The sequence below is a fragment of the Carlito syrichta genome, unplaced genomic scaffold, assembly GCF_000164805.1.
Source record: "Carlito syrichta isolate Samal-C Ts95f unplaced genomic scaffold, Tarsius_syrichta-2.0.1 Scaffold307978, whole genome shotgun sequence".
Classification (NCBI taxonomy): Eukaryota; Metazoa; Chordata; class Mammalia; order Primates; family Tarsiidae; genus Carlito; species Carlito syrichta.
In genome coordinates, this window is record NW_007252074.1 from 75193 (window position 1) to 91845 (window position 16653).

Genomic DNA, 16653 nt, shown 5'->3' on the forward strand with positions numbered 1-16653 from the left:
TAGCATTAGGATATGAAATAATTTGACTCATCTACTCTCACTGATGAAATATCTACTCAATTGACTTACTTTTGGGTTCTGTGGGGGTGGTTTTCCACTACTAGCCATCTCCCTTTTTAAAATAACAGAGTCTTACTATGTTATCCAGGCTGGTCTCGAACTCCTAGACTCAAATGATACTCCTGCTTCCCAAGGTGTGGGATTACAGGTGTGAGTGATTGCAACCGGCCCAACCACTAGTCCCATTTCATAAGTGTCTTTCCCCAAGGGCAAAGAACCAGAAATCCATATATAGAAGGAACAATTAGAAATTAGTTGTCACAAATTTTGGAAGACTTCACACTGAGTGGAGATTTGCCACCATTTGGAGGAACTGGAGGAAGAGAAATGGCTATTTCAAAAAGAAAATGTAAATAAATACTTGGTTCTTTTTACCAGACATTGGAAGGAAGTAATGAAAAAAGGGTCTTTCTTGTGAGAAGAAGGAGATTTAGTAAGCACAATAAATCACACAACTACATCCCTGACCACCTCTCAGATTCTTAGGAGGTCAGCAGGTATCCCTGGTTAAGCTGCAGTTGCTTATTAGTAGGCATGGCATTAGCACAAGGTCCGGTGCCCAGGGTACCTTGGAGAAGAACCACAGAAAGGCTTAACATTCTGATCAGAAATTAATGACTTGGCAATGGGCAGGACAATTCATTCAAAGTTTTTCCTAAAGGGCAAAATTAATAGTGTTCTGTTAGTTTCTATACTACTTAATGAAAAAAATACCATCCAATAAATCCCAGGAAGTCCAGAGCATTGGGGTACAGATAAATTACTAACATGTAAATGAAAGCGTGTCCAAAGAATATCTCAGTTGGCAGAATTAAAACAGAAATGTATTTTAATGTCTTTTAATTTGTCTTCAATATGTTTTAATTGAACTATGTCATGCTAACATTGAGATCGAATCTTACATAATTGTTCTACTCAGTTTTTATTGATAGCATTTTCTAAATGCAACCCAGTAAGTTTTATTTTTCCCCATTTTCTCCCCTAAAGAAGGGAAAAACAACCAAACAGTGGTGATCATTAAAGGGAAGCCTCGATGCATTGCACAGTGGGATGAGAATGCCACCCTGGGTGTGCATGAATAAATGTATCAATGGGCTGATAAAAACTTGGAATAATCACCCAAAATGTGTTTATTAAGCAATGTATGGCTCAGGGTGCTCATTAGACATTGTACAAAGGGATTTTATTGTGTTACAGATTGAAGAGTACAAGATAGCACCAAAGGCAGTTCAGTACATCTATGGGTTATTTAAACACAACTGAGGTTAATCAGATAATGTCCACATACCCTGTATTTCACCAATCAACACAAAGGCAGGAGGAAAAAGCTCAGATAACTCAAGATATTATTGAGTAAAGAATGTTTCCTGTTAGAAAATCTGATCTGATTTAGCAGCAAGGGATCTTTATAAATATATTCTTCTAACTATGTGGATTTCCCATATTTTCAAGTCCCCCCAAATTCATGAAAATTCAGAAAAATAATAATATCTTCTTAGCAGCCATGTTTGAGGATTGTTTGCATTTCAATAAACTAGAAATTTATCTTGAGGAAGTTAACTCCATCATTTCCCCAACCTAAGAAACAGCATTTGGCAAAATAGGATGTAAAATAAAGAACAGAGAAAGCCGGCATGAAAGCCAGCCCCACTTAAGTGTTGGAACAGGGTCTTCTCATATCATAAAAAGACATCCCAGAATCCAGGAATATCTTGGTCTAGACACAATTCTAACTTTTTTCCTTTTAATTACAAACTGGTCACATTGCTCCAAAAGCAGATATAGTCAACACATAATCCTTTAAGTTGACTTAAAAACAAAGCTGTTAGCTGATTAATGTGACTGGAAATCAAAGGTTAAGTAAACATTTCAAGTAATTAGAGAAACTACATTCTTCTAAAATAAGAGCAGTCTTATTATTAACTCCTGCCCCAGTAACCCAAGCCCCAGGACTAAGAATGTTCCATGACTCATGGCTTTATTTGAAAATGAACACAGTCAAAATCCGTCACATTCTGGACTTGAAGTTACTATGTGATGTAGCAAAAAGGCAAAAACAATCCACTACATTATTCCAAAATAGAATCCCCTTCTGGAAAATGCTCTTCTAGGACCCTCAGAGTAGACCTAACATGGATTAAGAAAAAATATATGGAACTTGTCATGCGAGTGACTCCTCTGGCTCTCTAACAGCAAAGTGCTTCCCTGGAGTGCACCTTCTGCATGGGGCAGATAGGCCTGTTCAGGGCGGAAGCTTGTGGCAACACTCCCTGGTACCCCTCATGGTTTCCTTTGCAGGAAATCGGGAGAAATCCAATAGAATGGCCAGCAAAGTAGTCATTCTCCAAATGGTATTTTCCAACTTGGTCACAGTGGTATTATCAGTGGTATTATTAAAGACTGATATATCAAATTGGGCCAAAATGTTGGTTTTCTGTCTTCTCTGCAAGGCAGCCTCCCTACAGTTCAATTGCCCAGTCTTGAATTAGGATTTCAGTTAAATACTGACGCAAAGGAAAGACTTCTATATGCTAAATCCCATCTGTTCCTGTCTTGGCACCCTCCTCCCCTCTGCCCAGGGCAGCAGAAGCTCTTGGGAGGGAAAAGAGGAACTGCTTAGCACTGCTGCTGGCACTATGTGGATGAGGAAGCATGCAGTGGGGATACACGTTGCTATTGTTTCTCAGTAAGTGAGAGAAATTATTTAATGGGAACAGCATTCTACAAAGTTTGTGCTTCTGGAAATCTGATTTGTAAACGTTCAGTTTCAAACTTGAGAGATTACTGAAGAGATGACAGGGATGTTAGTTTGCAAGGCAAAGGCTCGAAGGGAGGAAGGACCTTGTAATGGCTCAGGGTGACAGAGCAGAGCGTTTGGATGCACATGCAGACGTTATGCAGACAAAGCATTCCAGTAGTAAGTGATATAGACCAGCACTATAAAGAGAATATGGACAAGACAGAAGCCTATAAGGTCCCTGGAGCGAAGGGCAGAAGTTGGTGGTGGGGCTTTCTCCCCGAGTGCCAGCAGAGTGTCAACAGTCTTTCGAATGTGACGAAAATCCAACTGCAGGATGTCATACGGAGAGCAGAGGTCAGCCTATTCCGAGGGCAGCCATTAGAACAGAAAGAGACAGTGCATACAATTAAAAATACACGGAAGAACAGCTGGAAAGAAGCACACATTTTTGGTTACTAGCAAATGGCAAGAGTAACCCCTTATTTCAAGCAGGTAAAACCCTTTCCAACTCAAAGAATTTTAATCCATTAGGGAAGAAAAGTAGAATACCCAACATGTTTCATGCCAATAGGACAAAGAAATCCTTCACCAGTAATCTCACCATGGGGGAATAACACACTCTGCAATTAATATATCATTCTGGCATTCAGTTTTAATTTAAAGTGGTATCATGTGCTCACCAATGAAATAAGATTTTCACTTGGGATATTTAAGACTTACCCTTGAGAAATATACATATATACAACTTAAAATTTAATCTTCACCCCTCCTCTCCATTCCTTTAAATGCAGCTTTTGCCCTAGTCTACATATACTAAATATAAAGTATTTTTCTCAGAAAGTTAATACACACACCTAATTTACCTTCGTTTTAGGACTGTTCATGAACTCTGGAGAATGCTATTCTATTTATGTCCCTTTATGTGTCAAAAAGTACACCAAATTTCATAGTTTGGCAACTACACATTAACCAAAAGTTTAGAGGAGGCTTCTTTGAATAACAGTACAGCCAGGCGCAGTGGCTCATGCCTGTAATCCCAACATTTTGGGAGGTAGAGGAGAGAGGATTGCCTGAGTCCAGGGGTTCGAGACCAGCCTGGGAAACTTGGTGAGACCTCATCTCTACAAACAAACAAAAAAATTAGCTGGGTATGGTGGCATGCGCCTAAAGTTCCAGCTACTTGGAAGGCTGAAGCAGAAGGATCACCTGAGCCCACTGGGCCAAGGCTGTGATGCTGTGAGAGTGCCACTGTACCCCAGCCCACCTGGCCAAGGCTGTGATACTGTGAGAGTGCCACTGTACCCCAGCCTGGGCGACAGAGTGAGACTCTGACCAAAACAAAACAAAACAAAACAAAAATCAGTACATCTCCCAAAAGGGTTATTTTGTAAATTCCTTCACCACTAAACAAATAAAAGGGAAGGAATAGGCCTCCACATGTCTACTTGACAGTTACTATATAAAGAGACAGAATACCTACTTTATCAACTAAACGCAAAACTTAGATGCTCAGTCTTCTGAGCTGACCTCTGGCAGCCTATTGCTGTCAGGATACAAATAGTTTTCTGATACACTGAATTCCTGAACCAAAAATGACCACAGCTTAAAATATATAACAGTGATTACAACTGACATGTCAGTATGAAAGGAAAGCCATGGTTCTGTTTCCAAATTAAACAAGGATTGAAAATATGTGTGATAAAGTTCATAAATACAGCTTTTATTTCCAAATTAGGCAAGGCACTTAGAGTATATATATCTCTCACATATATATTTTACATACTTTACTACAATAGTGCCATTTATTTTAGTCTTATAGCTAATCAAATACTAATCACAGATCATCTGAGATGATTCTAAGTTGGGTTTTGTCTCTCCTTGTATCCTCTGAAGTTAGTTTGATACCCTCAGGCAAGCAGGAATACTATAAAATAAGGTGGGTTGGATAAAATTAAAAATATTCTAATTTTATTTTATTTATGAAAGGTAGAAATTCTCTTAACAAAATATTTTTTTAAGATTCATAAATCATGTTATGCCTATTCAGATCTTGCATCTTTTCTCAGGGAATTTGAAGAAATCAAGTTACCACTGTTAGAGTTCTTCCAAGAATTAAAACACCTACATATTGATTGGATCTCGCTGAAAGACAGATGCCGGTAACAGGTTAAGACATGAAGAAACATCTAAGTTTTCTATTGCAATAAGAATTTTCTATTGCAATGTTGTGCTTGCCAGTGAAATCCGAGCAAAGCAGACAGACATAAGACAGAGAAGGCTTATATGCAAACTGAAATGTGATTTTCACAAAAGAGATACTGTCATGTTAAAAGTAAACCATTCTATCCTCAGCAAGTATTTAAATACATTTCCCAGAACCCTAAGAAATATATCTAGTCTGCTCCCTGGCAGCACCATCAGAGAAATAGAGTCAGACCAACTTTGCAGTTTTCGGCAGTATGCCCCTGACGGAGTAGGCAACATGGACCTTTCTTTGCATCTAGGAATTAATTTCATAATGCCACAGATTCTGAGCTGAATTAAAGTGGGGAAGACCTAGAGTCACAGCTGATGATGGTTGACTGGAATTAAATTGTGATCGCTAAAGAAAAAGGAATGTGTTAAGACTCTGGTAGGCAGAGAGCCACTTTAATAAACATGGGATGTGGGCTGCTGTGGTCATCTGAGAACTGCTCTCTGATTCAATCCCATGTCACGCGGCCAAGGTCACATCCAGCCCTTGCAGTGAGATAACAATGTAAACAAGGCTGAGATTCCTAATTTCTGGCTTGGGATGTTCTGACCTTTGTGATTTCCAAAATTTAACCTAAGCGGAACTTAGACATAACACTTCATTTCTTTCTGAAAATGAAAACTGGAAAATACAAAAAAAGGAAGAGAACTTAAAGAAGCAAAAACTGACCATATATTTACAGAGCATTTGTAATTACTACACAGCATTTTTAAAAAACAGGTAATTCACTCAGAGTCCCCAGAGTCAAGTGCGGATGCTGATTCCTATTATAGTGAATGAAAATCTCAGTTGCCAGCAGTTAAGTGCATACAAAATCTCAGTTGCCAGAGGTTAAATGCATTCTTCCTGAAAGTGGGACTGAGATTACTATTAAAAATTGGCTCAGGTTCCCCAGACACTATGCACACAAATAGAAATGTGGACAGATCTGGCAACCGGTGTAGTTTTCATAGAAGTTTTGGGTATACTACAATCTAACCATATTGAGGCAGTAGTTTTATTTAGAAATGTGAAATGTATTTTATTTATTTAAATATAATTCAAATTTTAAAAGTCAAAATGCACACCACATATTTTTAATATAAAATTATCATAGCACAGGAATATAGGTGGTTATAATGACAACTTAAAGCCATAATTTGGTGACAGGGAAAAGAGAGAGATGGGAGAGGTTTCCCAGTTTTCTCCAATATATGACAACCAATTGCCATTTTTATGAACTTGGTAAACTGAAACTGATAAGCTAATTTATCTAGAAATGTAATTTAAAGCTTTTTAAAGATGCTACTCCTAAAGTGATTTATTCTCAACCATGTGCATATTAAAGGTTGTCAGACCACCGACCTGAGGTGACCAGCAGGCATATGCCTTGGAAAGCATGCTTACAATAATAGTAAGCACATACTAGCTATAAAAGATGCAACTGGTTTTACTAGCTAGAAATTGGCTTTTAATTAACCATGAATTTAAAAATTGATGTCATTGTAAACAATAAGCCTGCCAGTTTGCACTTCTGACTATTCAATCTTAGAATTAACCAATATAAATAGAAAACTAAAATAAATCTTGTAATAAGAATCTCATTCTTCCTCAAAAGTGTTAGTTATGATGTAAATTAACACTTTTAAAGTCACTGATTTGGGGAAGAAACAGAGGCATAAAGCTCAAAGGAGATATGGAATTCATTCCTTCTATTCTCAAGATTAAAACAAAAAAGTAACTTCAGTTTATAGATTGTCTTTCAAAAACAAAAATTTTCATCAGTAACATAGCTATAGTTTCTAAACCCTTACAAGAGGTGTAAATTAGGAAGGTTACTACTATTACTTTAAAATATAAAATCTCATTAGGAAACACAACAAAAATGCAAACATGAAAAGAGCTGAAAAGAAGAAAAACTCAGCCATGATTGCACCTGATTCCACTTATATCAACACAATCATTGTTAGCATCTGAATGCACTATGTAATTTGTTTTTAACTCCATTTGGCTGATGGAGAGCCTGAAGGACGCCAAGTGACCGGCCCTTGTGCACCTGGAATGAAAACCTTCAGCCTCCTGCAGTCTGGGAAAAACTCTGGGCAACCCAGACAGGCAGGAAGAGGCCATCACTGGCAAGGAGTCTGCCATTGCCAACTGAGTTGCTGTCCATAACCCTCTTCCCTGTTTTGTCTCTGGAGGCAGTCAGGAAGAATGAAGGGCTGAATAGTTAGACAAGAGAATACATTTTTATTCTAGGTCCCTTCTTCATCTAAAGAGGGCAAGTCTGTTAAACTAAGAACCTTACTCCTTACAGCAGTCTGAGATCAAGTCTACCTATTTAAAATTGAGTAGAAAAATTTCCCTGGTAAACCAAATACATATCTATTTCCTAATACTTTTGCTGCTTCACAAATTGGAAATTTCTCTCAACCTCAGAGATCACTAATGAGAGCCCTAAAATAGTCCTAAATTTGGATTAATTTGGAAACCCCCAATAGCCAATGATGAATCTGCTATGTAGAGGTTAGCGTCAGGAATAACCAAGCACATTCAGAAAAGGCAAAGGGAGCCTCACTGTGTCCATTAAAAGCTTTATGAGCTCAAGGCCTAAATGGAGTCAGATTTTTAGGTAGTACAAATAAATACAACCCGAGAAATTTGGAAGCCCATCAAGGTTTAGCTTCAAGACCAAGTTGACACTTACACCCGAGGTCAAAGAGAGTTGCACAAATTGACCTCCAGGCATTGACACCACAAAGGGATGTAGAATGATGTCTTACACTGCCTATAATTCAAAGCAGTCAACCTGAATGAGCCACATTTAGAGATAAGCCACACCAGAACCATTCTCTCCTACCAACAGTAAGAAGTGGGCTTAGAATACCATCTAGGGACAGCCTCACTTGCTATTCCCTAATATTTATCCCATGAATTTAGGTGCTATACTCCCACATCCTGCATAGACACATTTCCTGGATATTAAAGAAACCACAGAGTGGTCCTAACTACTAAGTGCACACAAATGTTTCATGAACCCTGATCAACTCTGGAGCAAATATCTGGAATTCTATTCATGGGGGCTTCTAAAGACAATATAATAAACTATAATAATCAAAACCACTTTAAAATTGTTTCCATCCCATCATGTTACTCCACATGGAATGATTTAGCTAAATCTGCTCAGCTACTGTATTCCATCTGTATGAACCTGATAAAATGATATAAACTGTGGACCCTGACTTTGATTTGTTGATTCAAACTGTGACTCTATCACAAAGTGCATCAAACTTAGGCTTAGAGCACAGTTGTGACTTTTCAGTATATATAGGATGATTTAGCATTATCAATAGGATATTTAACTTATAAAACACAGAACCCAAGATCTCTGTGGCGTGTTGTGTGTTTGTGTGTGTGCGGTGCATGTGTGTATGTGTGTGTGTAGAGCCATGCAATTTAGAGGAAATTAACTATGATTACTGAGAAATCAATGAATATCCTATTATCTAAATATTAAGTCTGATTCAGTAAGAAAAAGTAATGATATAGGTCCTCATTTTTTTTAGGTGCCAGTGTTTTAATATATCTAATTGTTGATAGAGAATTCCTGCAAATAGTCTGGTGATACAAATATCTTTTAGTATAAATCATCAACTATACTATGCCACATATATGAGAGAGGACCCTCCAAAAAACCAGAATTATCTTTTGGAAGGTGGATCCCTTGTAATACAGGTTCCCTGCCCCAGGTAAGTGTTCGAGGAACCCATAGGTTCAGTGACCAGTTAGTGTTATGAGGCTGCATTTGGCTTCTGTGATTTTTTTTTTTTTTTTTTTTAGATTCTTTCAATGTGTTTCCCATTTCATGATGGGTGATTTAGGAGCACATCTGCCCACACTGTGCTGAGTGTTCAGCAATTTTTGATTAAAAAAATGGCATGACTCCTATGTCCCACCCTCCCTATTCACTTGATCTCGCCCAAGTGACATTTTTTGTTTTCCTGGATGAAAAAAGTGTTCGAAGGGAAACTTTTTGCCGATGTGGAAGAGATGAAACAAAAAACAGTAGAAGGCATCAAACTTGATGAGTTAAAAATCTCATTTTTTCCCACTGTTTTGAGCAGTGGAAAAAGCGTTTCTACAGACGTACTGCATCAAATGGTGAGTACTCTGAAGATGACTGAAGTTTAAACATGTAAGAATAAATACACAATTTTTTATAAATAAATTCTGGTGTCTTTTTTTTTTTGCAACCCCCCACCTCGTACACTCAAACATCAGCCCTCCTAAGCAGTGAAATAAGTATAAATATCTAAGAGGGAAGACATCATCTGACCTCTCCAAACTTAGTGTCATATTCCTAGATAATATTTTCCTCATGTATTCTGCGAGATGAAAAACATGCTGTTTTGAGTATACAGGGAGATTTTCCAAATGCCTTGCAATTGGGGATTTCTGATTTTTCACTAAATGTTCCTTCCTTACTTTAATATTCTTATTAAAGAAGTTTAACTGCTAACAGACTCATTTTCTTAGTAATTAATTTAAAATAACTGCAGTCACCAGTAAAATGCTATTGGATTATTCATCAGGATGGATATGTGTGTAGACACACACACACACACACACACACACACACACACACACACACACACACGACAAACTTAAAAGTCACCTCAAGCCTTAAGTAATTCCAAAATATCCTAAGTAATACTAAGCACAGTTAAACAAGATGTCAAAAAAAAGGTCATTTACTCTCTGCATTGCAAACTTCTTGGGAATTATGAATTGTCTATTAATGCTAGGGGCATACTTTAGGAATTACAATAAATTTGCTCTGCCTTTTATGATAATTTAATTTCCTTTCCCCACTTTAAAAGGAAATTGTAATTGCTGATCTTTACTCACAATAAATGAATGATTAAGGGCATTTCCATGAAAAACAATGATGAGTTAAAAAAATCATAGGGGGTTAAGTCATAACTTAAAAAAACAATGATGAGTTAAAAAAAATCATAGGGGGTTAAGTCATAACTCATCAGTGCTTTCTAGCAGACATGAATAATTTGTCATCTGAAGCTTGTTGTTTTGATTCACACATGGAAAATCTTAAGAGCTCATGACAGAATCAAATCATTAGAAAGGACATGCAAGTAGTTTCACATATATTCAAGGCCAAGAATGTATATGCAATATTTAAATGTACACATACAATAGACATACAAATTAACATTGTTGAAAACAGAATTGATCACAAAGACAGTGCATTATATAAAAATTATACTTAATAAACTAATTTGTAGGCTCCTTTATAACGACACAGATTTGACTTAAAAAGCTTTAATGATGCTCTCCTTTTCCTCAAATAAGATTAGAAGCCTACCACTAAGTCTCCCACCTTTGAACCTCACCAAGATTTAAAAAAAAAAAGGCACGGAAAGAAAGGAAGAGAAAAAAAGGAGGGAGGGAGGGAGAGAGGAAGAAAAAAACGCCTTTGTCAATTTCAGTAATTAACTCCAAACACTGAATAGAATTATACTAAAATATAATTCTTTCACATACTCAAAAACAGTATTTCACAATAGATTTTTAAGTTACTTATCCCTGAGGCATTAACAAAGATAGAAGAAGGCATAAGAAATATAATTTCTATCCATTTTTGTTTATCACAGTGATGATACATTTCTCAACTTATATGGCTATCCTCAAATTCTGAGTGGATTGGCTCACATCTCTCAAAGAAATCATTTTATGTTTCAAAAAGCAAAGACTTTAAAAAACCCCTGAATCAACTGTCTGCCTGAGGCTGAGGCTGAGGCTGGAGCTGAACTAAGGGAGAAAGTAGAAAACTGTGGATATAGGTGAGTTGCCAACTGACTATAAAGAATTGCCAAGTGGGCCTACAGCAAACTAAAGGAGAAAATGAAATGCAAATAGTTAACAAAACTATAAAGCAACATACAAACATTGATATTAATGATAAGGATTAATGAAAATGATAACCATAATATTTTCAGCATTAATTTTTTTATCCATATACTCAAAACTACAGAGAGTGAAAATCAATCAGTGGACAATTATGGTCTTTGCTCAAGAGCTCAGGATAAAGAAATCATCAGCTCTAGAATTCTACCCTATAGAACCTGAGAGAAGGCTCACTTGCAGCTCAGCAATGTCTGCTCTTTGAGAATCCAACTGATTAATTTTTTTCCAAGTTTGGAATTTCACATTCATTTCAAAATCTTAAATTATTCCCCATTTCCCTAAGAATTGAACATACTGCATAAAACCATTTTATCTTTGCTGCAATAGAGCAATTTAAATGAAAATTTTAATAAATTACTCAATATTATTCCTTAAGAAAGGTTGAGGTGTATAAAGCTTTACATCTATTCAATGGGTCAAATATACATCTTTTTTTTTTTTTTTTTGGTAACTAGAACACAGTTATTTGAATTAAGTTTGAAGTTACCTCTGGTACTCCTAATTTTCGGCATGCTTCCAAAAAGTTTTCCACATTTCTTCTGCATTTGGCCATGCTAAGTTTGGGCTGTAAATACAATACAGAAATAATGTATTATTACAAAAGAAATCATTTTAATAAGAGGTTACATTTTAAACTTTCTAAATAGTACAAGAAATAACATGTTTGCTAGAGAAAAAGTTAATACATATTTATTGGAGAAAAAGAATACATAAAAAAATACAAGAAACAAAAAAATTACCCAGAAAGCTCTAACTGAGATTAAAAACTGTTAATATTTTGGGGTGGTTTCTTCTAGACATTGTGTGTATGCATAAATACATATATCTATATACATACAAATGTATATTCATATATGTATATGATGTATATATGCATGCACAATTTTTTATACACATACACACATGCGCACACACATATATACAGTTCTTATGGGATCATTCTGTCATGTAAACTGCTTTATTTCACCTAAAATACACCATAAGCATCAACTTTCCCCATCACCAAATATATTTCTTTATAGAGGTTTAAAATTCTCCAGGACAATCAATCTCCTTCCCACCGTGGATGAAATTGGCAACCAAGGTAAAAAGTGCTGAAAATGGTGGATGTTTGGTCCTTAACCAAAAGTTTCTCACAGTTGAGTTAACCTTGGCTTCTAAAATGTGGGATGGATAACAGGGACATTTGATTCATACATTATAATTTGTATATAGTAAGTTTTAAACACATTCTTGCTAAATTTTAATATGCCCCCATTATTTTCCTTAGAAAGGAAAGCAAGAAGTATGACCGATTCCAACAGTGTAGTTGCAGGAGTCATGTGTTATAAAGACTGACCTTATCCTCCTAATAATGAGAATGAAGGGACTCATTCCATGTTATAGGGGCACAAACCAATTATCATCAGTATTGAAACTTGTACAGCATTTACTCTAAAAAGAAGAAAAAGTTTCCTCCTCACCACCACGCTTCTTCCCCAATAAAGGGAAAGAAAGCCTGTTGCCATATGAAACAATTTCATTTGATTTGCCATATGAAACAATTTAGTTTGAAGCCTACACAAATATTCTCCATCTTGGCTAAAGAAGCCATATCCCTCACACAAGCCCTGTAGAGATGTGGCCAGCAGCACGATTGGGTGGTTTTGCCCATTCCCTGCATGTCTAAAGACAAGACCACTACATTAAACCTCATGCAAATAGAAGGACAGACCTGAAGAACATAGCATAAGGATAACAGAAGAAAAGGTCATGGACCTGGCAGATAGGGCACCAAGAGGCATTTCACCCATGCTGAGCGCTAGCATTTGTCTCTCTAATCCTTTGGTTCTATTATCTTCCTCCATCTACTTATGATTTAGGAGAGTCAAAGATCCCCAGCATCATTCAAAATACTTAGGTCAGCCCAGAAGTCAATGAAAAGTGTGTTTCAAGCTACAGAAAGATATTTCTCCATCAGTGAGAATGAGGGAGGGCCCCTTCTAAGATTGTTGCCTAGCTTCCAGTTGACAAGTACTTGCCATGAATGCAATAATTAAAGGTTCAACTTCACCATTGGTCACAGAATCAAAAATTATACCAATTACACCTATCGGGATGCCAATGTTTGCTTATCAAACTGTCAAAGACTGAAGAAATTAACTTTTCTTTTTCTTTTTTTTAAGTCACAGTCTTACTCTGTCATCCAGACTAGAGTGTGGGGGCATGCTCATGGTACTGCAGCCTTGACTTGCTGGGCTCAAGCAATCCTTCCACCTCAGCATTCCAAGTAACTGGAACAACAGGTGCACACCACCATGCCAAGCTAGTTTTTTTATTTATTGTAGAGACGGGGGTCTCATCAAGTTGCCCGGGCTGGTCTTGAACCCTGGGCTCAGGCAATCCTTTTGCCTCGGCTTTCCAAAGTGCTAGGATTATAGGCATGAGCTACCACACCTGGTGAAATTCATTTTTCTGTGGCACAGTCTCTTAGCATATTAGCAATGACAGTGATTCTGTTCACTCCAATATTCCCTCAGCTTGGTATAAAAAACGGATGACATTAGTGCCATGAATGAAGAATTAGAATGAACAATGCCAGTAAAAAATACTGGTAGAAAATGCACTCTAAGAGGAAGAAGATGGTGGCAGAGTCAGTTGGACTGTGTGAGTGAGTGAGTGAGTATATGGATGCATTTTCATGTGTGTATGTTTGCAGGAGGGAGTGTGAGTTGTTGACTGAGTGGGGACTTGGAAGCAAGTGGCCAGGGCTCTCCTGGTGAAGCAGCTTCTCTGCTTAGACCTTAGCACCTCCTGGGATGCAGAGGCCAAGCACCATTTTCTAAAAGCAACAAACCTGTTCCCAGGGAGAAGCTGCTGGGAGCAACAGCAGTACCAGGTCAGACACTGGTAGCAAGGGCTACGGAGGGGGTACAGTGAGGAAACTAGAGGCAGAGTCCCTCTGGAGAAGCCAAAACAGGCACCGTGCCACCATCTTAAAAACTGAGCAGGGAAGTGCTCTGGTTTGCTCACCAGGGAACAACAGGTCCACTCTCTGTAACCTGCAGTTTAACTACTCAAGGGTTGATCATGACCCAGAGGGAATATCCCGAAAGCAAAAACATTAGAGGAAGAGGATGAGGATGGAGTTTCTGGTGCCAGACCCCCTACTATGATCCAGCTGAGGGACAAAGGGTAACCAGAAAAGGAAATGGAAGATTCTCTAAGAGATCAGTGGTGAGTCCTGGGCTGAGCCAACCTCCTCATCCCCAGCAATCCTCTGAATGTCAGTCCTACACGGCTTGGGCATGACTGAAAGGAACAAACCCAGGTGGAGCCTGGATAGCAGCGATGTTAGGAGAACTCTACTCTGGGATAAGCTTGGCTGAGGCATCTGCCACTAGCATCTTGGGAGGAGACAATCTATACCTCCCCACCAGAAGAATTCCCCCTGACCTTATGAGAGTGAGAGACGAGGACTGACACCCCACCCAGCCCCACCATTCCCTCCCGCCAACACACCCCTGGCTGTAGGCTGGGGAGATTGTGAACTAGCCTGCAGCCCCACAGGAGATAGCAGGCGAGCTTACCTGTGAGCAGCTGAGAGGAATAATTACAGAACCTGCCACAAGAGGGCGGTTGGTGCCCAGAAATTCTTTTTTGTTGTTGTTCTGTTATGGCTTAGTGTGTATGTGGGGGGGTCCAGTTTGCATTCACTCCCCCCTTTTTTTGTTCTTCTTTTGTCTTTTGGGGTTTTTTCTTCTTCTTTTTTTGTTGTGGCTTAGTGTGTGTATGAATATGTATGTGAGGGTTCAATTTGCATTCTGCCCCTCTTTAAAAATTTTGTTCTTCTTTTGTTTTGATTTAGTGCATGTGAATGTGTGTGTGAGGGTTCGACTGGCATTCTTCCCCTCTTTTTTTTTTTTTGAGTTGGAGTTTCACTCTGTCCCCCAGACTGGAGTGCAGTGGCCGCTCCCAGCCACCGCAGCCTCGACTTGCTGGGCTCCGGTGATCCTTTCGCCTCAGCCTTCCAAGTAGCCAGAATTATAGGCATGTGCTACCACGCCCGGCTGATTTTTTGATTTACTGTAGAGATGAGGTCTCGCCTTCCCAGGAGGGTCTCGAACCCACGGGCTCAGGCAATCCACTCACCTCAGCCTCCCAAAGGCGCGAGATTACTGGCTGAGCCACCGGGCCCGGCTCCTCCCCATCTTTTTTTTTGCATCTTTCTCTTTCATTTTTTGTTGAGTGTGTGTGTTTTCAGTTTTCATGTTTTTTGTGTTTTCTGTTGGTTTCATTATTTGTTTGGTTTTTTGTTCTTATTTTTCCTTTTGTTTTTTGTGGTTTATTTTAATTTCTATTATTTTTGTTCACTCTATTTCATTCTACTTTTCTCTGTTCTCCTCATTATTGTTAATTTACTTTGGGCTCAGGGGATATACACATATACTCATTGCTTCGTCATATAGAGTGGTGGTGGGGTGTGGGTCTCAGGAGGTCCATCCACCAGTCAGTGAAACTATAAATCCTAACTCTAAATCCTAACTCTCCACCTTATACCTTATTTGACTCTCAAAACTACAATAAACAGCAAAGCTTCCCACTTCCAACCCTGTTTCAAAACAGAACAAATGTGGAGGCTGATCAGGGAAGAATAGAGGGCTGAGCAAACAACAGAAGTGAAAACCTCACCCACTGCTACTGAATAATGGAATTAAAGAGAAAAGAAAGAGCTCTGTCACAAATGAGGAGAAATCAGTGGAAGAACACAGGCAATTCCCAATGTACCAAAGAGGAAACACCTGAAAAATCAGACCTCAGAGCCCAAACAATGGAAATCACCAACAATTGGCCCCAGAATACAACAGGAACTAGGGAATGGATGGAAAGAGTGAATAAGACATAAGAAAGACAAGATGAAACACTGAAGTAAGCTGGGCTCGGTGGCTCAGCCTGTAATCCCACGCCTTGGGAGGCTGAGGTGAGTGGATTGCCTGAGCCCACGGGTCCGAGACCCGCCTGGGCAGGTGAGACCTCATCTCTACAATAAATCAAAAAATCAGCCGGGCGTGGTAGCACATGCCTGTAGTTCTGGCTACTTGGAAGGCTGAGGCGGAAGGATCACCGGAGCCCAGCACGTCGAGGCTGTGGTGGCCGGGAGCGGCCACTGCATCCCAGTCTGGGTGACAGAGTGAGACTCCAACTCAAAAAAAAAATAAAAGAAAACAACACTGAAGTAAGTTGCAACAGAGATTTTGGGCATAAAAACTTCATCCAGGAAATAAATAGCAAGATGAAAAGCATGTAAAGCAAAATCAATCAAGAAGAAGAATCACAGAGCTTGAAGACCAAAGCATGAAATTAATCCAAGCTGTTAAAACATAGAAAGAAAACTCAGAAAGAAAGAACAAAGCCTCCAAGACAGGTGAGACTATATCAAGAGGCCAAACTTACACTGGATCAGTATCCCACGAGAAGAAAGGGAAACAGGGGTACACCATGGAACAAGTATTCCAGGAGGTTATCCAAAAAAACTTTTCCCCTTTCATCAGAGATGTGGCCATCCAAACACAAGAAATTCAAAAAATCTCTGTAAGACATCAAATGAGGCAATCAACCCCTAGACATATAATAATTCACCTACACAAATTAGGTA

The 16653-nt window shown here is 38.6% G+C and overlaps 1 protein-coding gene across 1 annotated transcript in view; it reads right to left on the reverse strand.

Annotated features, from left to right (window-relative positions):
- Nucleotides 1–16653, reverse strand: part of LOC103267129 (leucine-rich repeat and calponin homology domain-containing protein 1) — a gene marked incomplete at its 5' end in the record, with an annotated part of 65616 nt that overhangs the window by 8654 nt on the left and 40309 nt on the right. Inside the window, one exon of the mRNA XM_008064730.1 lies at nucleotides 11506–11583. Within this exon, the coding sequence (XP_008062921.1) occupies nucleotides 11506–11583 (78 nt within the window). The remainder of the gene's footprint in view (nucleotides 1–11505; nucleotides 11584–16653) is intronic.